Source organism: Prionailurus viverrinus, chromosome C1 (assembly GCF_022837055.1).
Source record: "Prionailurus viverrinus isolate Anna chromosome C1, UM_Priviv_1.0, whole genome shotgun sequence".
In the NCBI taxonomy this organism is placed as follows: Eukaryota; Metazoa; Chordata; class Mammalia; order Carnivora; family Felidae; genus Prionailurus; species Prionailurus viverrinus.
The window spans coordinates 180618889-180643326 of NC_062568.1; the positions used below are offsets into that span (position 1 = coordinate 180618889).

The 24438-nt window shown below is 48.5% G+C and overlaps 1 protein-coding gene across 4 annotated transcripts in view; it reads right to left on the bottom strand.

Annotated features, from left to right (window-relative positions):
• Positions 1-24438, bottom strand: part of CFAP57 (cilia and flagella associated protein 57) — a 75449-nt gene that overhangs the window by 6690 nt on the left and 44321 nt on the right. For 2 of the 4 annotated variants that reach the window (XM_047873459.1, XM_047873462.1), the window contains 6 exons: positions 23653-23811; positions 21372-21515; positions 16806-16922; positions 15318-15452; positions 15091-15234; positions 7908-8040 (listed from right to left, as the gene is read on the bottom strand). In XM_047873459.1, the coding sequence (XP_047729415.1) occupies positions 7908-8040; positions 15091-15234; positions 15318-15452; positions 16806-16922; positions 21372-21515; positions 23653-23811 (832 nt within the window). Of the gene's footprint in view, positions 1-7907; positions 8041-15090; positions 15235-15317; positions 15453-16805; positions 16923-17574; positions 17661-21371; positions 21516-23652; positions 23812-24438 lie in introns of those variants that run through there. The other 2 variants (XM_047873460.1, XM_047873461.1) reach the window with 2 other exon arrangements.

The window sequence follows — 24438 nt, forward strand, 5'->3', positions numbered from 1 at the left end:
TGTGACTGTTGAGTTGTGGGAAGTTGTTACAAATTCTGGTCGTTAACTCCTTATCACATATATGATTTGCAAATATTCTCTCCCATCCTACAGTTTGATGCATGTGAGTTTTCAATTTTTATGTAGTCTATTTTTGTCCTTTGTTGTCTGTGCATTGGTGTCACATCCCAGAAATTATTGCCAAATCCATCCTCTCCTCCACTTTTTTTTTTTTGAGTTTATTTATTTTGACAGGGACAGAGCATGAGTGGAGAGGGGAGAGAGAGAGAGAGAGAGAGAGAGAGAGAGAGAGAGAGAGAGAGAGAAGGGAGAATCCCAAGCAGGTTCCGTGTTGTTGGCACAGAGCCTGACGTGTGGTTTGAATTCATGAAACCGTGAGATCATGACCTGAGCTGAAACTGAGAGTTGGACGCTTAACCAACTGAGACACCCCGGTGCCCCTGTCCTCTCCACTCTTAACAGATGACATTGCCACCAACTTCACTGACGGTCTGTGTCTCCAACTCCCTGACCACCATCAAGTTTCTCTCAGCAGAAGAGGGGTCTCTTTCCTATCCACTGCCAACCTCTTTCCTGCACACCAGAAGTTAACACTAGAAAAGGACACCTGTTGGGAGCCAAGGAAGAGGGCATTTCAAGAAGAAAGCTGTCAGCAATGGCCAGTGGCCAGCCTCGCCTTACTTCTATGTGGTCTGATGATGGGGCCGGCATTCAGAGTGCTCCACGCATCCCAGTCTTCCTAAGAGAAGTCTAGGCCCTTCTCTTTTTGCCTTTGCTCCTTGACTCTTCTTCTTTTGGCAATTCCCAGGCTCTTGATCTTTTACTATTCTTTTTCTAGCTCTTGACCTTCATCCTCTTGTTGCTACTGGTTGACCCTGATCACCATCCTGTCAATCAAGCTGTGGACTAGGCCTGAGAGAGCAGCATCCCTGGGAAGGTATAGCACACCCAGGCCTTCAAGCCCATCTGTCTGTGTCACTTGCCTCTGCCTAGTTTCTGTTTCCCTCTCCACCTGCTCCCTCTAACCTGGCTACCAGCATAGTCTTTGGACTAAGCTTTATGCCCTTCCCATTGGCCTTTAGACCCAGCTACTTACTCAGTTACCATCTCATTGCCCAGGGAGACCTGTGTTCATGAGGCAACGGTTCTGAAGACACACACCAGACAGAACCCGGAAATATGCCAGCACTTTGCATTTTCCTTACTCTGCCCTGCCACTCGCCACACCATCCTCTCTTTGCCCCAGTGCTTCTCCAGGTGTTCTAAGGATCTTGATGCAGATGGTAGCTTTGAGGTCCTCTAGGCTGGGCAATCACTGGGTGAGGTCAATGGACCTCAGAGGTTGGACACTGGGATGTACTGCACATGTACAGGACAGCTCGGGGTTGACATAGCTGCTGGCTGGTGGCTGGCTGCCAGATGCAGTTGTCTCCAGAAACATGCCCGATCTGGGTGACACTGTCCCATGAATGTTCCCAGCGGTGCAGCTCTGCCTCTTGAGACCAGTTCACATGGAAAATGGTTCAGTGGGCTCAATGTGGGGCTTTGGCCCTTGTTTCTTCCCGTCTCCTTCCTTGGTCTGTGAGCATCTTGAGGGCATGGGCTGGGCTTTTCCTGTCTCTTCTCTTCACTGCCCCAATTCTCTCCCATCCCTTTGATAATGACCTGCCTGCTCATCAGATTCGGTTCAGTCTTACAGGGTCCTCCTTGGATGGTCCTTCCACGTGCTGTGGTATGTAAACCCTCCTGTCCTCCTCCATGGCTGTGCCTCGTTAGCTCTCTCCTCATGGGCCCCGCCCCCACCTCGCTCCTCATATCCCCCCAAATCCCCTTGGTCTGTGCTCTGCTCTGACCCTGCCATCTACCAGAGCTGGACAGTCTCCTCTCTGCATCCTGCCCACAAGCTTCCTTTGGGAGATCAAGTTCTGATTTTAAATGATGGAAAAATAAGAACGTGATTACTAATACATTTGCATTCATTTCTACTCATTTCTATGCATTTTATGTTTGTGTCACTTTTTCCTTTCCTTTTTTGTCTTTTCAAAATTTAGTTCCACCCCCCCCCCCCCTTACTGGTTTGGAAGATATACACACTCTCTCTTTCTTTTTCAATAGTTATCCTAAAAAGTTTAACAAGCACATTCAACTTCAAAGGGTCCAAAGTAACTCAGTGTCTTTACCTTCTTGCAAAACAATGCAAGACTTAGAATGCTTTAGCTCCGGGCCCCCTTGTTAAATGCTCAGTACTTTAGTTCTATCTTGGTATTTCAGTTCATAATTTGGACATTGCTAATATTGTTTTATACAGTTGTTTAGATTGTACATATTTACCTTTTCTTCACCCATCGTTTCTTCTTGCATTCAGACTTCCCTCTGGAGCAGTTTTTTTCCTGATATATATTCTTTAAAAGTTCCTTTAATGAGGTTTCGTTGGTGACAAATTCTCTCAGTTTTTGTTTGTTGGAAAATTTTTTTTCCTTCCGTTTCACTGGTTATATAACTCTAGGGGGCAGTTATCACCTATTAGCACTTTGAAGACACTATTTCACAATGTCTACACGGTTTACATTGTTGCTGCTGGGAAGTCACGCATCAATTGAATTGTTAGTCTTTATATGCAATCTGTCTGTTCTCTCACTGCTTTTAATATCTCTGTCTTCGGTTTTCTATAGTTCAGATACAGATTTCTTTTTATTTATAGTGCTTCAGCTCCATTGGGCTTCCTGGACCTGATGACTGGCATCTCTCATCAATTCTGAAAAGCCTCCAGCTTTTATCATGTTGTTGCCTTTCCCCTTTCTCTCTTTCTCACACTTCAGTTAGACGTGAGTTGGGTTATCCCATCCCAACTATACCTTTTGTCCCTCTGGGCTGCAATTTGGATCATTTTTTCATTCCTTTAGTTCACAAAGTCTCCTTTCAGGTATATCTAACCTATTGTTCAGTCTGAACATTGAGTCTAATTACAACCTGCAGTTTTTATTTCTAGGAGTATTTTTGGTTCTTTTTCAAATCTACCTAGCCAATTTTGGGAGACTCTTAGTTTGCCTTATTTTCAAATTTCTTTTATTTCTTTAAACATGTTAAATATCCTTAAATATCTTTGTTGATTTTATTCTGTTTGATACTTTTTCACTCATGGTGATTTATTTCTTCATGTATTTAGTGATTTTTGATTGTGAGTTCATGTTCCTTAGAATGTTATCTATGGGAATTCTTTGGCAACTAGGTTTAAAATGTATTCTTGCATAGAAAATTTGCATTTGCTTCTGCTTGGGGCCTGGGGACACTACCAGTTAAACTAAACTTTCAGCCAAGGTTGCTTTGAGCAACCTTGTAAATTATGTGTAAATTCTGGACTTAAACCTGCCTGAGTTTGGGCTTTTGTTTAGGAGTTCTCAGGGTGAGATCTTTTCTCTTGTTTTTCCTTTCCTTCATCTAGAGCTAAGACTGACAGATACTAATCTCATATATCTCCCTCTGTGCGGTAGGTTTCCCCCTCTAGTTAGCCTATAGTTTCCCAATTCATTCTTTTTTTTTTTTTTTAATGTTTTTATTTATTTTTGAGACAGAGACAGAGCATGAGCAGGGAAGGGGCAGGGAAGGGGCAGAGAGAGAGGGAGACACAGAATTGGAAGCAGGCTCCAGGCTCTGAGCCATCAGCACAGAGCCCGATGCGGGGCTTGAACTCACAGACTGTGAGATCATGACCTGAGCCGAAGTTGGACACTCAACCGACTGAGCCACCCAGGTGCCCCTCCCAATTCATTCTATATTGATTTGAATCCATTTCTTCCTTTTTCCCTCCCTCCCTTCCTTCCTTTCCTCTCAACATCCTCACCAACACTTGTTGTTTGATAGTAAGCATCATAATGGACCTGAAGTAGCATCTCATTGTGGTTTCAATTTGCATATTTCTAATGATTTGTAATGTTGAGCATCTTTTCATATGCTTATTAGACATTTATGTATTTTCTTTGGATAAATATCTATTCAAGTCTTTTGCTCGTTAAAAAAAGTTTTTTGTGGTTATTATTCAGTTGTAGGAGTTCTTTATTTATTCTAGGTATCAGTCCTTTATCAGATATATGACTTGCAAGTATTTTTCTCCCATTGTGTGGATTGCTTTTTTATTCTTGCTGATAGTGTTCTTTGATGCATGAAAGTTTTAAATTTTGATGTAGTCCAATGTATTTATTTTTCCTTTTGTTGCCTGTGCTTTTGATGTCATATTTAAGAAGTCATTGCCAGATCCAATGTCATAAAGCTTTTCTCCTACATTTCTTCTATGAATTTTATAGTTTTAGCTCTTACATTTAGGTCTTTGGTCCACTTTGAGTTAATTTTTGTATATGATATAAAGTAAGGGTCCAACTTCCTTTTTTTTCCTTTTTTTTGCATGTGGGTATCCTGTTTTCCCAGCACCATTTGCTGAAAAAATTGTCCTTTCCCCATTGAGTGGTCTTGGCACACCTGATGAAAATAATTTGACCATCTATGTGAGGGTTTATTTCTGGGCTCTCTACTCTATTCCATTGGTCTGTAAGTCTGTCTTTATGCCAGTACCACACTGTTTTGACTACTATAGTTTGCAGTAAGTTTTGAAATCAGGAGGTGTGAGACCTCCAATTTTGTTCTTCTTTTCCAAAATGTTTTTGGCTGTTTGGGATACCTTGAGATTCCATATGAATTTTAGAATGGATTTTCTATTTCTGCAAAGAAATATCATTGAGACAGCGATTGTACTATCAGCAGATTGCTTTGGGTAGTATTGACAGCTTAACAATATTGAATCTTCCAAACAGGAGGTGTTTTTCCATTTATTGGTGACTTAATTTTTTCAGCAATGTTTTGCAGTTTTCAGTGAACGGATCTTTTGCCTGCTTGGTTAAGTTTATTCCTGAGTATTTTATGCTTTTTGATGTTAATATAAATGCAACTGTTTTCTTAATTTCCTTCTTGGATTGCTCATTGTTAGTGTATAAAAATGCAACCGATTTTTGTGTACTGATTTTGTATCCTGCAACTGGAATTTTTTATCTTTTGCACGAAACCTCCCTCTATCCTCTTTAGAAGTTTGAAGGATTTTTTTCTTCTGTTCTTTGGTCTTTAAGAACTTAATGACGATGGACCTGATCCATCTATTTTTTAGCCACTGTATTCGATACTAGGTAGATCTAACAGCTTCTTAAAGACTCCCTCCTTTTCAGTCATACCTTTACCCCCATTTCCTGAGATATCTGCTTCTGCTAATTCCTGAGCCTTCGTGGGGTTCTGTGATGTACATTACGTTTCTTTTAGGTTCCCCACTTCTGGCTTAGGAGTCTATGAAGTCAGTTACCACTCATCTATCTGTTTTCCAGCTTTCAAAATTTTGTATCTCTTTCCTTTTGTGTTTTCTTTGATCTTATGGCTTACTTATGCCATGTTAGTAGGTTTCTAATGAGCCATGTTTATTTAGAAGTTCTAATTATGTGGTTTTAGTAATTGAAAAACATGCAGGTTTGTCTATTAGACCTGCTAGTTCATTGCTATGTGAATGAAAACTTAATATAAATGCTGCTAAAGCTAAAAAAGTGGTTTGGGGATGGCAACGTGTCCTGTTCAGACAAAGAGTTCTTAAAAACTAACTGAATTGGTCAGTCTTAAACAACTTGAGCATGCATATCTTGAGCTGACTTGTCTTGGAGGCCCATGTTCAAAATTAGAAGTCAGACAGGTTCTTCGTGATCAAAGCAGACAGTTGGTAATACTTGTCTTCAACTGTTACAAATGAAATCTTCCTTGAGTAAAACCGTATCACACAGATGATATGATGTTGAGTTTGTTTCAGAATAATCCAAGGTGATGTGAGAGGAAATAGCAGTAACTGGGAACTATGGATCCCGATGAAGCCAGAGTGGCAGGAGCTGATACTTGTTGAAGTCAGGGAATGGATTCATGGGAATTCATTAGGCTTGTCTCTCATTTTTTTTGCATATGTCTGAAAATTTCCACAATAGTAATAAGACTTGGCTATATCAGACAGTATCCTGAGGAGGTCCCAGCTGATTGTTTGCTAGGATGCTTGGGCATATTTGAAATATTTTTTAAAGAGAAGCTTCACAGGGGCGCCTGGGTGGCTCAGTCAGTTGAGCGTCTGACTTCTGCTCAGGTCATGACCTCACGGTTCACGGGTTCAAGCCCCATGTCGGGCTCTGTGCTGACAGCTCGGAGCCTGGAGCCTGCTTTGCATTCCGTGTCTCCCTCTCTCTCTGCCCCTCCTCTGCTCATGCTCTGTCTCTGTCTCTCTCTCAAAAATAAATGAACATGAAAAAAAATTTTTTTAATTAAAAAAAGAGAAGCTCTGCAGTTGTTCACAGGTACATTTATGCTTCACCTTTGACGGAAGATGGTCTCATCTCTAAGAAGTATCGTAGACTTTGTAACACATACTGTGCTGTCATGTCAGTTTTTTAGACCTGATATTGCCACTTCAGGTACTACTCAGAGAGTTTACTCTTGATTCAACTATCTCCTTGGCTCTAACAAAAAGGGCAGATGAGACAACACAATTATATGTATAATTTTGTGATAGTTTAAGACTGCCAAGAAATTACAAAAATGGTACAGAGGGTTCTTGCGTGTCCTTGAGTCACCTTCTCCCAACAATAACCTCTTAGGTGGCCACCGTACACGAGGTGACTGACATTGGAGAGACTCAGTCCACAGCCATGGGAGGTGTCCATTCACTGAGCTTAGGTTTCTAAGCTCTATTCCTGAGTGTAAGCCACCAGAAAACAATATACTTGAACTGCATTGACTTAATTTTCCATAGAAATGCCTTATACTCTTGGTTTTTATCAACTGTCCAGATAAGAAATGCATACCTGAAGAAGGATTTAAAAAAAATTTTATGTTTGTTATTTTTGAGAGAGAGACAGACAGACAGACAGACAGAGCATGAGTGGGGGAGGGTCAGAGAGAGAGGGAGACACAGAATCCGAAGCAGGCTCCAGGCTCTGAGCTGTCAGCACAGAATCTGATGCGGGGCTTGAACTCGTGAACTGTGAGATCCTGACCTGAGCCAACATCAGATGTCCCACTGACTGAGCCACCCAGGCGCCCTGTGAAGAATGATTTCTTATTGTCTGAAGACCTACAGTTAAAGGCTGTCCATTGTGTTATTCAACATCCGTTTTATAAGGATCCATGTGATAAGTTTCTTACAAAATGTAAGGTTTGTCTTCCCTAGGAAAAAAGCCAAAAACCTTCTTTTGCCATAAATGAGGACTACGTAAACTCTCATATTTCTTTGTTTCTCTTTTTGCCTCAGCTGTCAGAAATTCAGAGGAACTTTAGGATATGATTGCAGTAATTAACTCATTTAACATTTCTAATGTCATTCTTTCCTCTTTCCATTTAAGTAGTTTCTAATATTTCTTCTTGTCTTTATTTTAACTGTACAGGTCCACAATCCCTTATCTGCAATTCTCAAGCGCCAAAAGCTCTAAATATGTAGAACATTTTAAAATTTATGAAGTTCAGTGTGAATATTCATGTTTCACTACAGAAATACGAATGTGTTTGATTTCAGGGACCTGCCTCAGACTGCTCTAGGGATGTTATATAATATGCAGTAGATAGTAAGCTCTTTCTAAAATTGGAAAGATTCTGAATTCTAAAACCAGAACTAACCCCAAGGATTTTGGTTGTGCACATGTTTGAATGTGGCAAGGGCCTCAAAGATCTTTTGGACAGCAGGTGTGCGGCATAGAGAGGTTCCCAGTAGGCCATGGGGTAGATGTGACCTGATACAGGAAGACACTGGGGACAGGCAGCTGTGGAAGCCAAATGGAGATCTGCTTGTGGCTGCCATTGGTCCCTTGATCCCCAAGTTCATCTCCCTTGGCCACTGGTGACGTTACCTGTCTCTGGAACATCTTGTGGTCGGATTTTCTTGGTCAGTTTCAAAGCTGCTTCAAGGTCATAGACTTGGGAGCGGGTGAACTTCAGCTCCCTACGGAGCTCATTGATCTCCTTGATCAGGGAGACATTTTCCTGTAGAAAAGAAAGAAGAGAGAGTGAGTATGGATGGATGAGTGATGAATGGGCCCAGGGCCTGCATCTAGACCCTTTCCAGCATCAACGATGCTTTTCTAAGCACTTCATACGAATTTAAATGCATTGAAGTATCATAATAACCCTATGAAGAGATTCTATTATAATCACAATTTTATAGAAGAGGAAACTGAGGCATAGAGAGGTTATGTAATGTGCCCAAATTACATAGAGAGCAGGTGGCAGAGCCAGGATTCTGACTCGGACAGTCTGGCTCCAGAACTCTGAGCTCTTAAAATACTGTGCTATCCTTTATTCATCTTTCCCCATTTATTTGTTGAATCTACATTTTTTTTAAAGTTTTTTTGTTTTGTTTTGTTTTGTTTTTGAGAGAGAGAGAGAGACAAACACAGTGTGAGGGAGGGAGGGGCAGAGAGAGGGAGACAGAGAATCCCAACAGGCTCTGCAGTGTCCGTGCGGAGCCTGATGCGGGGCTCGAACCCACGAAACTGTGAGATCATGACCTGAGCCAAAACCAAGAGCCAGCCGCTTAACTGACTGAGCCACCCAGGCACCCCTGTTGAACCTAAATTTATATGGTATTTGCTATGGCCCTGGGATGAAGATAGAAATAAGAAATGGTTTTTGCCTTCAGCAGCATACTGTTTATTGAGGAGCACAGAAAAGCAAATGAATAATTAACATTTGCTATATCCATTGATACTTCACTTCTCTTGTGTTTGACAAATATCCATCCATCCATCCATCCATCCATCCAATATTTACTGAGTACTTACTATGCTGCACTGTGCTGATCTGAGGTATACAGAAAGTTAAGACCTGGCCTCTGCTCTTGAGGAGCTTAGGGCTTAGCAGGGGATCTAGGCGTAATTGAGCGTGGCGGCCACCTTGATGCAATGGAGGGGTGGGGCACAGAGCTCTGCCCGAATGACCAGGGCAGAGTCCTAGGGATTGACGCCTGGGCTGAGGCTTGAAGGAGCTACCAAGGAGAGGGTAGAGGGGGTCGCACACAACTGGAGCAGCAAGAGAAAGGACATGGCTGGTGTGGGGGGACCTGCGGTGGTTCTGTATCCCGGACACAAAAGGCGGGTGCAGAGGAGTGAGGATGTGGAACCTGGTGGGGGCCTGTGGTGAGGGCTCTGCACCTGGGACCAAGCAGTCTCTTCTCTCTTTCCTTCTCACACCTCAAATCTGCCTTCTTTTTCACACTCAGCCTGAGGGCATCGGGGCGGCTCCATGGAGATGTCCTTGTCATCATGGGCCCAGAGAGGGACTGGCTACTTTGCTTTTAGAGTACTCTTTGCTCGGCTTGTCTTCAGCAGTGCCTCTCATGTGACAGTGCAAACGAATCACTTAAGGATCCTGTTAAATGTGGCTTCTGACTCGGTAGGCTTGGGGCTGATCCTGAGATTCTAAGTTTTGAGCCAGCTCCTAAGAGAGGCTGCGGCTGGCCTGAGGGCCAGGCAATCCATGGGTAGCAAGGCCACTGAGGGTTGGAATGCCAAAAAAGGCCAATGCAGGCCACATAAAACGGACCTGTGCCAGGAACAACCACCACTTTGGACACTGTCTCCATAGCGGTAAGCATGGAGTCAGCCCAGAAAACAGGGTGACCCCAAGCACTATTGTCTGTGAGCCATGACAACCACTTTTCTGTTATGGGGATATGCCTGTGGAGCCCAAGTGGGAGCAGGGCCTGGACTGGGGAGACCCTAACATATTCTTTCCCTCCAGAGCCCCTTTATCTGAGCATGTCAGATATACCTTCAGATTTTCAGTATATCACTTAATTTCAGTATTCCTCGTTAAAAAAAAAAATTCTCTCCCTCTTGGATGAGATGCCCAATTATTGCTGATCCCTCGTTTTCAGGCTGGGCTTTGTGCCTTTTTTTCTATAAAGTCAGCAGATTTCTCCATCTGATCTTTTACTATTTTAACCAACCCAGGCTTTAGTGATGAATCTCCCACACTTCCTTTCCAGATGCTCTCCAGCAAAACTCTCTGCCAGTTTCCTCCCCTGAAACCTCTCTGCGCTGACTTTCTGTCATGACGTGATCGATTAAATATGTATGTATTTGGTTCCAAGACCTTGGACCCTACCTTGCACGTAAGAGGCGCTCAATAAATATTTGTGGAACGGATAGCAAATGAATAACTAATGCAGCAATATCAAGCCGAATAAGATGAGAGTCTTACTAACAAGGAAATTAAAAACCAGGGGGTAAAGGTTGCGTAGGGGAGAAGAGACAGACGGGAGACACAGGAGGGCCCGCAGGGAACTCAGGCAAACTTGCTCTGGCTCGGGGCTCTGTCCACTCCCCTACTTCACGGGCATCACTTAGCTTTCCCTTCTCTTGCCTCATTCGGTAAAGTAACAGTAATCAGATTGAAGATTAGAGACTGAAGGTACCATTTGTCCAGTCCTCTCTGGCCAGGTCTTGAGGTACTTCTGCATCATATTCATCCATTTTATCACTAAGTCCTGTCAATTCTGTGTCTGAACTGGATCTCGTGTTCACCTTTCTTGCTGTCCATTTGTAACCCAGCTCTCAGCATCTCTCCCCTCTATTACCATAACGGCCCCAAGTGGAGCCCTTGCCCTAGTGTCTTCCCACCCCCGCCCCCCTCCATCCTTGACAGTCCTGCTTGGGACTTGGCTCCCAGTACTTTTTGGTGTGAATGCCTGTTTCTAACCCACTGCCTCCGTGATGCCTGCCACCCTAATGGGCCTTTAGGATAAGACCCAGTTCCCACTAGAGTGTGATCGAGACCCATGAGTTAATGCAGCCTGGTTCCCCATTCTGTTCACTCATTGTTTTCACTCGTTCATTCATTCACTGACTCCGAAAGCCTACTATGCACTGGTCACTGTGCCGGGCAAAGAAGGTCCAGCTTGGATGCAATGCTTAGAGAGAGGCCATGAGAGTCTGAAGAGGGGCGCACACCCAGTGGGAGAAGGACTTCCTGGGGAGGTGGGGGAGAGAGAGAAGACTGTTTCAGGCCTGGAACCAAGAGGGAGCAAGCAGGATTTGAGGCAGTAAATGCTGGATGCTGCTGCTGCTGGTAACAAGAGTAATCATAACTTCAAGAGGTGACCGGATCCCTGCACCACGGCAAACATTTTGCATGCAATAACTCATCTAATCCCCAGGACAACCTTACGAAGAAGGTGTTATTAGACTCATTTCCCTATGAGCAAACTGAGGCCGAGGCAGTGCTTCAGTGGTAGTAGAGCTGGGATTTGAATCTGGTCGTGTCTGCCTCTGAGTGCTTGCTCCTCTACAACTGTTGTCTCCCGGACTCTCCTTTCCACCTGTCACGGACGTCACCCCATTCCAACACCTCACGTCGGATGACGACCGTGGGAGCCCCCCAAAAGTACAAGTTGGGCTCCCTAAAGTGCTTTCTGGGGTGGTCTGTGTTCTGGAGAATCCAGAGGTCACACTGAGGTCCACTGTATATGCCTTGCGTAGCTGTGTGAATTTAAAATGTGGACGCAACAGGTTTGCTGAGTCTTCTGTTCCTGATCCCTCCTTGGTCAGGACCACCTACAAAAGCCCCTCCAACCCTCCAGCCCCCCACCCAGCTCCTCTGCTGCGGGAAAAATGTGACCTGGGGTCCATCACATGCCAGGTCTTGGGGTCTGTAAGAGTGACTGGCTAGGGAATGCTAAGTCCATTTCTATAGACAACCTTCTAAACAAAGGAGCTACACAGAGAGCCCTGGCAGGAACTGACCCTGACGGAGCCTTCGGCCCTTTGAAAGGAGAAGGAAGGGAATACCTATAGCACCCCCTGCTGGCGTTACCTATGTTGGCAGGGCCTGCCTGTGTGGAAGAAGCACGCAACAGATGTGCTCCGTGGCCTCGGAAGCCCTGCGTCAGTGGTGTCCTTCCGGAACCCACAGTTGGTGGGGCGGACATCTGCCTAACCGCCCAGATGAGGCATCTCTCTGCTCCTCTTTCAGTCTTCCTCTCACATCCCACTTCTACTCTGGGTTGTTTTTTGATATCACAACTTACCCCTTCTGAGGTCTTCTCATCTCCGCTGAACAGACAGTCATCTCCAAATGGGCTGCCCCGCCTCCTGCCTTGTGCCAGCAGCCTGTCCACCCTGCCTACCCCGCTACCTGCTTCAACCTTGGGTGGCAACTGCTTCTAAGATAAACTTGCTGCTTCTTGGTGTGGCAAGGAAAGCCCTCTCCGGGGACCCTAAGCTACTCACTCTCCAGTGGGCTTTTTCTTCTTGTCCCAGTGCTCTGCAATAAAGGAGGGTCCGGACGCCCGGGTCCCCAGACACCCCACAGGCCTCACTCTTCCCTGTCTGTTCTCAGGTGTTCTCTCTGCCTGGAAGCCTCTTCCCCCCACTTGCTCCCTGCTGTTTCTACTTCCTGTTCAAGGCACAGCTCAAATGCCTCTTCCCCTAATTGAAGCCTGCCTCTATGAGGGGCACACAGCACTGGATATACCACACTAGCAGTGCTTATCTGTATCTGGTTTCAGTTTCCTACCACAACTGTTGAGGGCAGGCGTACTACCCCATTCATCTTGGAATCTTCCATGGCCGGCACAGAGTGTGGCACGTAAGAAGCCCTCAATATTGTGTCCTGAATGAATGTGTGTCCTAGTTGTATTCAAAGCAACTCTTATTTTCTTATCGGCAAGCATGCTGGAGAACGAGTGGAGAGGCCCTGCTCTCCTGTATGAACATATAAATGAGACAGTGACCTCATTTTCTGTGTTTTCTAATGAGTATCTGCCTTGGCCTTCCTTGACCTCTTTGGACTGAAGCCCCAGGGCCTTGGTACCTGCGGATACAGGTCCTTACCAACACAGAGCAAGGCATCAGGTCCCCAGGCCACCTGCCTGGTCCAAGCTGTGATGGCCTTCCAGGCTCTCCCACTGATTTCTGCCTTGGTTCTTCAGTAGGTCTTTAGGTTGGAGGACAGGAAGGGAGATAGCATTTTGGAGCACCTATTCCATACCAGGCCAGTGCCTAATGCTTTCCATTAGTTCTCTCATTCAATCCTTGCAGTAACTCGCTGAGGCTGGTACTTTCTTCCCCATTTTATAGACAGGAAAGGAGGTTCCTGGAGAAGTTAAGGAATTCCCCCAAAGTCTCCCAGTAAGAGTGGTTGAGGCAGGATGAACCGGGTTTAGACAGTGTCCATTCTTGTTTCTCTTGCCCTGACACCTGGCCTGGTCCTGGCCTGGACCCTCTCCTTCAACTTAAGATCAAAGAAGGAAACAATTTTTGTAAGTAAAAAGAGTAGCTTTGAAAGTCTGTCTCCCTCCCTTTCTTTCCTTCCTTCCTTCCTTCCTTCCTTCCTTCCTCTCCTTCTCCCTCTTTTCTCCTCTCCTTTGCTTTCCTTTCTTTTCTTTCCACCCTCCTTCCCTTCCTTTCTTCCAAACAAACTCTGACCCAGAGCCCACTATGATAAGCAAGGAGTCTCCTTGGTTAAGGGGTGGTGACCCAGAACCCTGCCTGCTGATCCTGTCTTGCTCCGTGCAGTTACCTGGGGTATGTTTATGGATCCACAGGGCTCCACAGCACACGAGTTTACCATGCTGCTCCAGAAAACGCTCTTCTGGGGATTCCCCTGGCTGCTGGCTTCCTCCACCAGCCCTCAGGGAGCAGTAGGGCTGGGCAGGGGCCCTGCTGTGTCTCCTTGCCCCTTCTACCATCTCACCCTGCTTCACAGGAGCGGGCACGTGGCCTCTGGGATACCTGGGAGCCAAAGACCTATGCCTGACCTGAGTGGCCTCGTGCCAATGCTTGCACCCTCTGCCTGGCTGGCCTGTGGTCTTCACTTTCCTTTTCCTTCTCCAGGGACTGACATTTGCTTTACCCAAATCCGCTTGGCGTGGAGAGAGGGACCCCACCCCTGGAGAACCCTTCAGGCCTGTGCTCTGCTGGCAGGGCGCAGACGAAGGCACAGCGACGCCACCGGCTGTCACCTGCTCCTGTAGTCGCCCTGGTCCCACTGCCCAGCATGCTGCACTCCGGGGCTCCAGTGGGCTCTCCATGCCTGGGGGGCCTTGACACCACCAGCCAGGGCTCAGTGCACCAGCTGCTGGTGCCAAAAGGGTGCCACCAAATGGATGCGCTCCTCTCTCTGGGCTTCTGACCACTCTCGCAGCCAGGAGCAGGACAGTGGTCTGATGGTGTGGGGGGCTGGTTGTGGGATGGACGGCACAGACCCACCACGCCTGGTTCCCACCGGCCTGAATCACAGTGCACCTATGTGGGGGCTGGCTGAGCTGGGAACTGGTTTGTTTCAATCTGTGGCCCATCCCCATCCCGGTATTTTAATTATGGCATTAAAGCAATATAAACATAAAAAGGTACGTGCCTTATAAATGTGATTCTGATGTTCTCTTTTGATATTAAATCGCATTAATTGCCTCAGACGATACTGATACTCAAACAGAAATCTGGCAGAAGAATCCTGATCGGCAGTGCTGATCAGTGGAGGCGGCAGTAATGGGGTCAGGCTCTCCGGAGAGCCTGACGCAGGATCCCCGAGGAGGTGGGTGTAGACACAGTGAGGCCAACACGAGAGGTGGGTGTGGTTGGCTTCGGACCCAAGAGATAAGGGAAGGGACCTGAGGCCCAGAAAAGGTAGAAGAGGTGTGGAGATGGGTGTGTCTCGAAATACAAGCAGCAGAATAAAAAGGAGCAAAGGAAAATCAGGTGAAATAAGAGTTGGAAACTACAGAAAAGAGGAGAGAGTGACTCTGGAGAGCTGGATGGAGGGCCGGAGCGGGGCAAGGCGGGGGGTGCAGGACACAAGAACACTTTGGATAAAGAGGGGTGGAAAAAAGGAACGGGTGCCTGGTGAAGTGGTCGGGGGGAAGGGTGATAGAAATGAACGGGTATTGGCGGGGTAGGGGTGGGCATGGAAACACCTAGAAAAAACATGGAGAGGCTCTTGGCCATGGTCACCGCCAGGTCAGGCTCCGGGAGGTCAGAGGAGAGGGCTCAAAGAGAAAGGTGTAGAGAAAGCTACATCTGGGGGATGCGCAGGTACCTGCATGATGCGGACATAATCGGTGCGGCGCAGCTCACTCTCCTTGACCACCTTTTTCCTGAGAGTGGCCAGGTTTCTCTCTAGGTGTTCCCGCTGACGGGCATACTCCTGCTGCAGGTCCGTGTTCAGCCCTGCGATCTCCACCTGATGGGCCAGCCGGGCTTCTTAAGGAAGGGAGCGGGGACCCGGGAGAGAAGGGGGGTTGGGGAAAGGGAGGCAGAGCTCACCATGTCTGCCCGCTGCACGTACTTCTCAAAGAGAGCTCGGACCTTCTCCTTCAGGAGCCGGGGTTCCTGGATGTACGCTATGCAGTTGTGAAGGTCTGTCTTAAACCGTCTGACCAGCGCCTCCAGGTCCCGCTCCTGCAATCAGAAGGACTTAGTCTGGCACCACAGGGGCTCTGCAGGGAGCGGGCAAGGGCGCAGGCAGAGGCACATGGCAGCAGGAAGACAAAGGACACCTCATCTGGGACTCAACAGTTGACCGCCAGGGCCCGCAGTGGACACAGACACCTAGGCAGGTGTGTAGCCGAAACACAGACGTACTAAAACTCGGGGGCGGCTGCCTGGACAGCCTCATGTTTAAAAGGCCGCAAGGCAACTCCTGGATTGCCTCTGGGTCCCTTTCAGGACCACACCTTAAAAGATGAAAGGCAGCATGAGTGGTCACCCGATTCCTTCCTGAGCCAAGACAGATCGTATTGCTTCTCTCTAGTGGTCCTTGGGCCAGAGCTCCCATGTCCCCCTTCTTAGCTCACCCAGGGTTTATTCTTCCAGGCAGTCAGGAGGGCTGCTGTGGGCGAGTAGTGGAAACTTGACCAGATTGGGCAGATCGGTCCAGCTGCAAACTTGGGCCAGAGGCTCGTTCTCCCACCCTCCTCTCGCTGATACCCATCCTCCTCTACCCCTGACCTGGAGGGTCTCTCCTCCCTCTTCGCTCCCACGGCCCTTTGTTCAGCTATCATAACCCTTCATCTTGCATTACAATTAATATGCACACACTGCAGATCCCCTAGCAACCTGTTCGGGTTGTAAAGGGCAGGACCTGTGTCACGTTGGTTGCTCTGTGGCTTCTACTGTTACCTAGCCCAGAGTTGGTGCTTCATGTGGGGAACGGAGAAAAATCCATCTGATTCCACAAACACGATGGGGTGCCCTGTGCTAGGGAGTGGTGGCGCAGCCACGTCCCAGCCCGGGACCAGAAGACCTAGTTCCTTCCCAGGGCTGACTCTCAGTATACCACTTAGCTATGGGCACCGGGTGACTTTTCTTAACCTCCTCATCTCTCTGGCCTTATCTACCTTATTTATTACCTAAAGAGACTGGACTAGACAATTTCCGAGGCCCTCCTTGCCTCAGCATGTTTTTTGTTTGTTTGTTTCTTTCCTTCTTTTGGTAGTCAAAACCTTTTGCCACGGACTACAATGACCTCTCTGAGCATATTCCTTCCCGGGGCTAAACAAGCCAATGCTGCAAGCGTCCTTATGAAACCGGCCCCGCTCCCTTTGAGCACTTCACCCAAAGTCATCTTAGTCTCAGTCATGTAGATTTGCATGGGCCTGAAACCAGGCAGGGCTGTGAGCAAGTGAGGGGAGAGTTAAAATGGGAACGTATCTTAGCAATGGGCTGGCGCCGTCTCTCAGAAGCCAGCTGCCCCTTGCAGACAGGTGCCAGATCCTAAATCCAAGATCCGCCAGACTCTGAAAATCCTCACACCTTCTGTCTCTCTCTGCGCATCTCCTGATCAGTGGCTCTTAGTTTCTGCCACAGTTCCGTGATGTTCAGCTCCAGCTGTGTGTTCTGCTTATGGAAACGCTCCAATTCTGCTTCCATCTACGGAGAACAAGGGGATAAAGTCAAGAATAAGAAAGTAAGGGAATACAAACAATATTTGGGAACTGAAGCCTATCGGTGGGAATGTGTCCCCAGCTACCAGGACATTTCTAGCTCCCACCTATGTCGTCTGGAATGAAACCATTTTCCTAACTCCTGGCCACCCCGGTAGGCCCCCATCCCTTGGTGGGTGTATTAACCCAGATCATGTGTTTCTATAGCCAGCCTCAGAACTGCCCCCTCCGAGTTTCCGTTCCTTCGGCCACGCTGATGACCTTCTTTTCTTGACTCTCACGTACTGGGACCTGGAAACTGAGGCAGGGTTCTGCACAGAAGCACCTTCCTTGCCTACTTTATGAAACTGTGTGAGTGAATCTTGACACTTTGGGGCCGCAAGCCATCAGAGTCGATCCCAAAGCACAACCTTTTAAGGGACCAGCAGGTAGGCGTCCCCAGCCTAAGGAAACTCCGTCTCATCATTCTGTTGAAAAGGTTGTAAAAGTACAGCTGAGGAGACTATCTCATCTTCAAAAGAGAAGGAAGAAGCCACCAATGAGCTTCTGAAAGATTTTTATTCATTGTTGCATTTGTATTAACCAAAGACGCATGAATGACCAACTGGAGCTTCTGATTAGGACGAGAGCAGGTGGAGGTGAATTCTCAGTTGATCCGATTTCTGCCAAAAGCCAAGGGGGTGAGGTTTGCTTGACACACCGTATCTGGTGGACACTAGTATTCCTGTTAATAGAGAGGGGCGCTATTTTGGGGGGATGGGACAGGTCACTGGGTTCTTTAGTGGCTGGATGGAGTAGCTCCTCTAACCTATCCCAGGCCCTTTGGTCAGATTTCAAGGTTCCTGACCATCTTTGGGGGTATCGGAGCCCCGATGCACCACATTCACGTTCTGGACACGAAGGCGCAGCTTGCAGGAGAATGTTATCAAACTTATTGGAAGAATCTGGATAGACAGAATAGCCCTTTGGCTCAGCGCCTGGCATGAAGTCAGCACTCAGTATTCATCTGAACGAGTGAATGCGCGGCCAGTGTAGAAGGCGAAGGGGAGCCACGGAGAGGGAGGAGAGGGGTGCTTGAAATAGCCTGCCTTCTGGAAGAGGAATGAAAAGGTAAACGTGCCACGCTGGTGCTACATCAAACCACCTTGTGCAGGACACAGGGAGTGTGGGGACGTGCGCGGCTAAAGAACGAACGTGTCCACTGGAGAGGGCTGGCGGCCACTACCGGCACAAGGATACAGAACTGATGAAGACGGAGCGTCCGTCTGCAAGAAGCCGTGAGGTAGAGGAATAAGAGGGAAGATCCAGGTAGAAAGTACCCTCTGTGTGCAGAGGACGCGGGGAAGCAGTGCCCGGAAAAGGGATGTTCAGTCAAGTTCCACAAGACAAATCGGTACTAGAGGACAAAGTGGAGAAGGGGAGTTCAGGCGGAGAGAGCAGGCCACGCACAGAGAGGCCCAGGGCCATGGGCAGCCGGGTGCCTCTCTGCCGGCTACAGGTGGTCCAGGGGGCTGCATGTGAGGGAGGGAGAGAGGGGCTGGAGAGGTCGGCTGAGCTGGATCATGCAGGACCCAGGGGCAGAGGCTCATGTGGGGAGAAGTTGTGCCTTCATGCCGCCCAGAAGTTTGGCCATTATCCTGAAATCTCAGAGCCCTGGCAGGTTTTACCCAAGGGGTGGCATGGTTTGCGCCTTAGAAGGCCTGATGCGGAGGTCCTACCGGAGACAGCACGACTGGAGCCGGGCACACCAGTCAGGGGTGAGATGGGGCCCAGACCAAGGGAATGGTGGCAGAAAGAGAGCAAGGCGGTTCTCCAAGGTCATGTCTGAGTGCCTACAGCTGGCTGTGCCTCTTTTTCCATGGTCTCGAAGCCAGCAATGACAGATTAGGTTAGAAAGGAAGTAATACGGGCAAAGCCTCAAAAGCCACTGAGAACAAAAATAACGTATTTCACAGAAAAATTGTGAAATATGCTGAGTTTGAATAGCTGGCCGGGCAGCTAGGAAACTAGCCAGTATGTGGGAACAAGTATCCTTTTCCTGGTGGAAAAGCCCCATCTACTTTTCCATGTGTTCTCCTCACACTCAGTGACTCTCGGTGGGGGTGGGGGCAGGAAACAGGTATTTTACCCCCAGAGGATATTTGCCAACATCTGGAGACATTTTTGGTTGTTACAACTCGGGGGAGGGGAGGGTTGCTACAGGCATCTAGTGGGCAGAGACCAGGGATGTTGCTAAATATCTTCTAGTGCATGGGACTCCCTGTGACAAAGAACTATCCGCCCCAAGATGTTAAAATGAGAAAACCTCCCACTAGATGAAAAAACAAGGGTGTGAAGTAAAATGATAAGGTTCTGAACACTCCCTAGGAAGCAGATAGTCCCATCGCACTGAAGAGAAGCTGGAAAAGTATATGTGCAGGGAGGTACCGAATCAAGGAAGTATTAGATTTTCATCCACGGAGGAGGGTTTACAGCTTCCTTCTTGGAGGAAAAAGAACTTCACACGAGATCCACAGCGGGTGGGCCAAATGGGCCTCTGACCTCCTGAAGGAAGCTCCAAGGTCAGAGGCCTCCAGGGGAGGAATCAGGTCGGGACTTCAGCCCTGGTGGTAACTGGCGTGGCGTAGGAGGGGCCCTGTTTGAATCACTCTCAAGGTGCAGGCGTATTCCCTGCTGAGGGTCAATGCCGTGGTCGGCCCAGTTACTGACGGGAAAGTGAATAATCCTTCAGGTGTGTTGGGGTGGATAGTAACTGACCCAACTGTAAATCCACTTGATAAATGAGGAGGGGGCCCATGGGATGGTGATTTCCAGGGGCTGGCAGTACACTGACTTTCCAGGCAAGTGGGGCCTCTGCTCTTTTCTGGGCTGCCATTTTTGGGCCCTGAGGTCACTCAAGAATGGCAGGAGGCCCAGATGAGGCAGCTCTGTGGTTGGCTGGGAACATCCTGCTTTTCTCCAGAGGCCAGGAGAAAGTCACTGGCACAATGACAAACCATCTCTGGACACTCTAGCCCTGGACTGATCCTACTACCTGGCTTCTTTCCTGGGCCTCCTAGAGAAAAGGCTTTGCTTTTCGACACCAGAGCTCCTGGGTATCCAATTCTACTTGGGCCATCGATGCTCTCTGACACACTTTACTTGTATCCTTGCTCAGCACAATGAGCGAACATGGATGGGGTGTGGGAGGCCATTTTGGATAGGGTAGCCTGGGAAGGCTTCCCTGAAGAGGTGACAAAGGAGCCTCCACATGGAAGATACGGAGAAGCCGCCAGTCATAATCTGAGCACTTCTGGGCAGAGGGAGCAGCACTGTAAAGGTCCAAGATGGGAAAAGCTTGGCGTAGCCTCAGAACTGTCAGAAAGCCTTTGGGCTGGCGCTGGGGGAGGGAGCCTGGAGACAAGATTGGAGAGGGGTAGCGGCTGAATCATGCAGGGCCCTGGTAGGGGGTGTGGATTTTATTCTAGGTGAGATGGGACACCACTAGGGGTTCGCTGTGGCCTCTGTGTGGAGAGATCAGACTGGAGGCTAGAGTCAAGTCCAGATGAGGGATGACAGAGGCTTGCACCCAGGTGAGGCAGCAGAGAGGAAAGAGGGCTAGATTTGAGAGGTCTCTGGAAAGACCATCAGATAGGCACTGGCGATCATTGGATACAGCCATTGGTGAGGGGGGATGGGAAGAATCAAGAAGACTCTACACTTGTACCTTAAGCACATGGGTGGATTGTGGTAACTTACTGGGAAACAGGAAACAGAAGGGAGGGGAAGGCAGGAATTTGGTTTTCGATCAACCATGGACCTCCCGGCTGCAATCGGCTTAAGGAGATGCACTGTGAATGGGGTGGAGGGACCAACGGGGGCCACTTGTACCTCGATGGAATCTCAGGAGCCCTTGTCCTGTTGATCTTGCTTTTAATCTCTCTTCTCTACCTTCCTCCTGTCTGCTTCCCAGAACACATACTTAAGGCTGCCACTCTCCTGCTCAAGAGACTTCGCATGACTTCCTATTCCTCCTCAGATGGAGTCCAAACACTGCAGCTTTGCATACGCCCCCACCAACATTTCCAGACTGAGAAAAAAAGGTTCATTTGGAGGAGGGTGCTTTCAGATGCGACGGGCTGGTGGCTGAGTACACACCGCCCCCTGGTGGCTGAAGGCCCAAGAGCCGCAGTTTCCCTCGGAGGGCCCGAGCACAACCTAAGGTCCGGCCGCATGCCAAATCTTAAAGCATTCACTCCTGCACAACTGAGTCCCCGCTGGGCCTCTCCTGTGACATCCTCTACAGAGTGGAGGCCCGCATACCCTGGGACAAGGCAGGGATTGGGAGGAGGGGTTTTTCTTATCGCCCCCCCCCCACCCCCTTGCTACCCCAGCCAGGAACCGTTGGGGAGGCGACAGTAGTCCAGGAGGCCAGAGTGGTTCAGATGGTTCTCACCTCCTGAATCTGTTCCTTCATCACCTTGATCTCATCCTCTCGTGGTTCTATTTGCTTCTTCAGCTCCTTTATTTTGTAGTCGAGTACAAACTTGAATTTCTCCAGTTCTTGGTTTTTCTTTTTCAGATCATAGATGCGCTTCTCCTGTGGGCGAGATGAGAGAGAAGTAAGAGATGGCAGGAGGCTCCGGTATATGGAAACCTTTTAGGGAAAGGACATAAATCCTGTGACCTGACAGAGGAGGCCACAGGCTGCTCTCCCGGCTGGGGGAACAGAGGCTGGCTCCCCCACTAGGGCCGTAGCACTGACTCCTTGGCTTCTGTGCCGGGACTCAGCATTCATTCACTCATTCAAATATAGCTTGTAGGCGACTGCATTTTCTAAAGCTGGCCTCAGCAGCATCTCCCATCCCACAGGCTCTCTGCAACGTGACCATATGCTTCTCCATCAGGAGGGAAGATCTAATTCCTTTCTCTTGCATCTGGCTGGACTTACAGTTTGCTTGTAACCCAAAGAATGCTGCTCAAGTGATGCTGTGTGGCTTCTGGTCTAGCTGAGAAAAGGCTAAGCAGCTTCTACCTGGTTTTCTTAGAACTTGTGCTCTGAGGGAGGCCATCTGCTATGGAGAAAGTTCCCCTACACTGAGAATCCCCGGCTGAGGAGCACAATGGCACTCTGGTTGACAGTCCCCGTGGAGCCCAGCCTCCCAGCCACCCTGGGAAGTATGAATGAAGAAGCCACCTTGCATGATGATCTTCTACGCCCAGCTATTTGTGTCATCCCTGACTGAAGCCCAGCAAGGCCCCTGCCATCAGGGACAAAGATAGGCCATCTGGTTGTAGGCTGTCCAAATGCCAGCCCCACAGAACCTGGGAGAATAAAACAGCTGTTACTGTTCTTTTGTTTTGTTTTTCTTAAGTAGGCTCCACATCCAGCACGGAGCCTGACGTGGGGCTCGAACTCGCAACCCTGAGATCAAGACCTGAGCTGAGATCAAGAGCGCATGCTTAACCGACTGAGCCACCCAGGCGCCCCAAGAGTTGTTGTTTTGTACCACTAAGTGGCCAGGGTCTTGCCTGTTGGCTTAAAGGGGATTCAGAATGTATCCAGGAGCCTAGAGTTGGCAAGCTATGGCCTTTGGATCAAATTTGGCCTGTTTTCATAAACTCATTCATGCATTGTGTATGGCTGATTTTACAACACAGTGGCAGAGCTGAGTAGTGCGACAGAAGCCATGCTGTGTGCAAAGACGAAATATTTACTACCTATGCCTTTACGGAGAAAACTTTGCTGTCCCTGCCACAGGCAATGGGGAGCTATGGCAGAGTTCTAAAGGGAAGAGTGACACAATTACAGAGTATGGTGGCAGGGAGCGGGGGGAGGAAGTGGGAAGGAAGTCCGTTAGACTGGTTAGGAGACTGTTGCAATTTTAGGTCAGGAGGCCTTAACCTCCTTCTTATCAACACCCCCCTTGGAGAATCTGAAGAGAGCTTTGGACCCTCCCTACACAAACACCCAGGTACACACACAAACACGCACATGCAGAAATTTCATGCGTTTCCCCTTATCAGATCCCGAGGGGGCCCACTTCACAGGTGAGAAAACAAGGCTTAGAGAAATTGCCCAAGATCCTGTGGCAGATAAATGGCAAAGCCTGTGCTGGAACCCAATTAGCCAGGGCTAAAGCCCACTGTCTCAACCACTGGCGAATTCTGCCTACCCGAGGCAGGAGGGCACACATCCTGGATTTGCTTAGCAGGGGGCTACGAAATTTGGGTAAGCCTCACAAAATGTGATGTGTCTGTCTTCTAAGTGTTTTGTGAGAAAGGCATTCTGAAAAGTGATCCCAGCTTTCTGGGGAGCCTGGCAGTTGTAGGTCAACCGCAGGGAGTGTGCAACGTCTGTGGGGACGGTCACCCGAGGACACCTGGAGCCGTGGCGAGCAGGGGCCCTGCAGTCAGCCGACTTAGATTCTTATCCCAAGTCTGTCGCCTATCGACTGGATTACCTTGGGCAAGATACCAAACCACCTGGAGCTCAGTTTCCTGAGCTCTACAGGGGGTCCCTCATGGCCCCTGGGGTGGCCGGGAGAACTGAGTGTGGTGTGTGTACAGCAATCGGCCCAGCACCCAGCACCCAGTAGGCCCTTCACAGACCACTCATCCCCATCAGGTTAAATGAGTGTGTTTCAAGCATTCAGGGACCCTCTCTCCGGAGCTTGCTTTTCCTCCCCTGGGTCCATCTGGGTGGTGGTTGAAGAAGGGCAGAGGTGAGCCTTCACCTTATCTTGAATCGTCTCATCTCTTTCCTGGATTTCCCGCTTGAGGCCCAGGATGTCCTTCTCCAGGGACTTAATGACCCCTTGCAGCTTCACCTGCTCCCTCTTCAGGCTTTCAATGTCATTGGTTCGCTCTTCAACCTCCTTCTGCAGGCTGCTGAACTGCAGACACAAATGGCAGCAACAGAGATCACCAAGGTCTTTGTGCTTCCCTCCCTGCCTCCCAAATGCCGGTGAACTTAAAGAGGTCCCCAACACATCACCGACCTGTGACCTGAAAACATGTCTAGTACCCAACATTTCTGGGATTTTAGGAGTGAAGTTTTGGAGATTTGGGACAGTTTGGGGATTTCCCTGGCAGCACGAGTGACGTAGCATTCTGTCTGATGAGATCCAGTCCCATCCCCTTCCGTGAGGATGGGCTGTCGGGGTCCCTGAGTGGACCCAGAGTTTTCCAGGACCTTGCCAACCTTGAAAGGTTGGGATCCATGCCCCATTAAGGTCACAGATACTGTCACTGATGAGCCACCTTGGCCATGTCTAAGAAGGGAAGAGGACATTGTCCCTGGTTCCCTGGATTAAGTAGGGTGATTTCTAATAGGAAGGAATGTGAGTTTGCTTTGAACTTGGCTTCTCTAAGGCTGAACATTTTGGGGAAACTGTGGCAATTCCACAAGGATCTGTGAATTGAATCCCACTTCACCCCAACCACCAGTGACAATAAACATGTGTCTTGCCTTATAAACCAAGCATCCCACACCCCAGTCCTTCTCCTGCCCACAGCTCCCT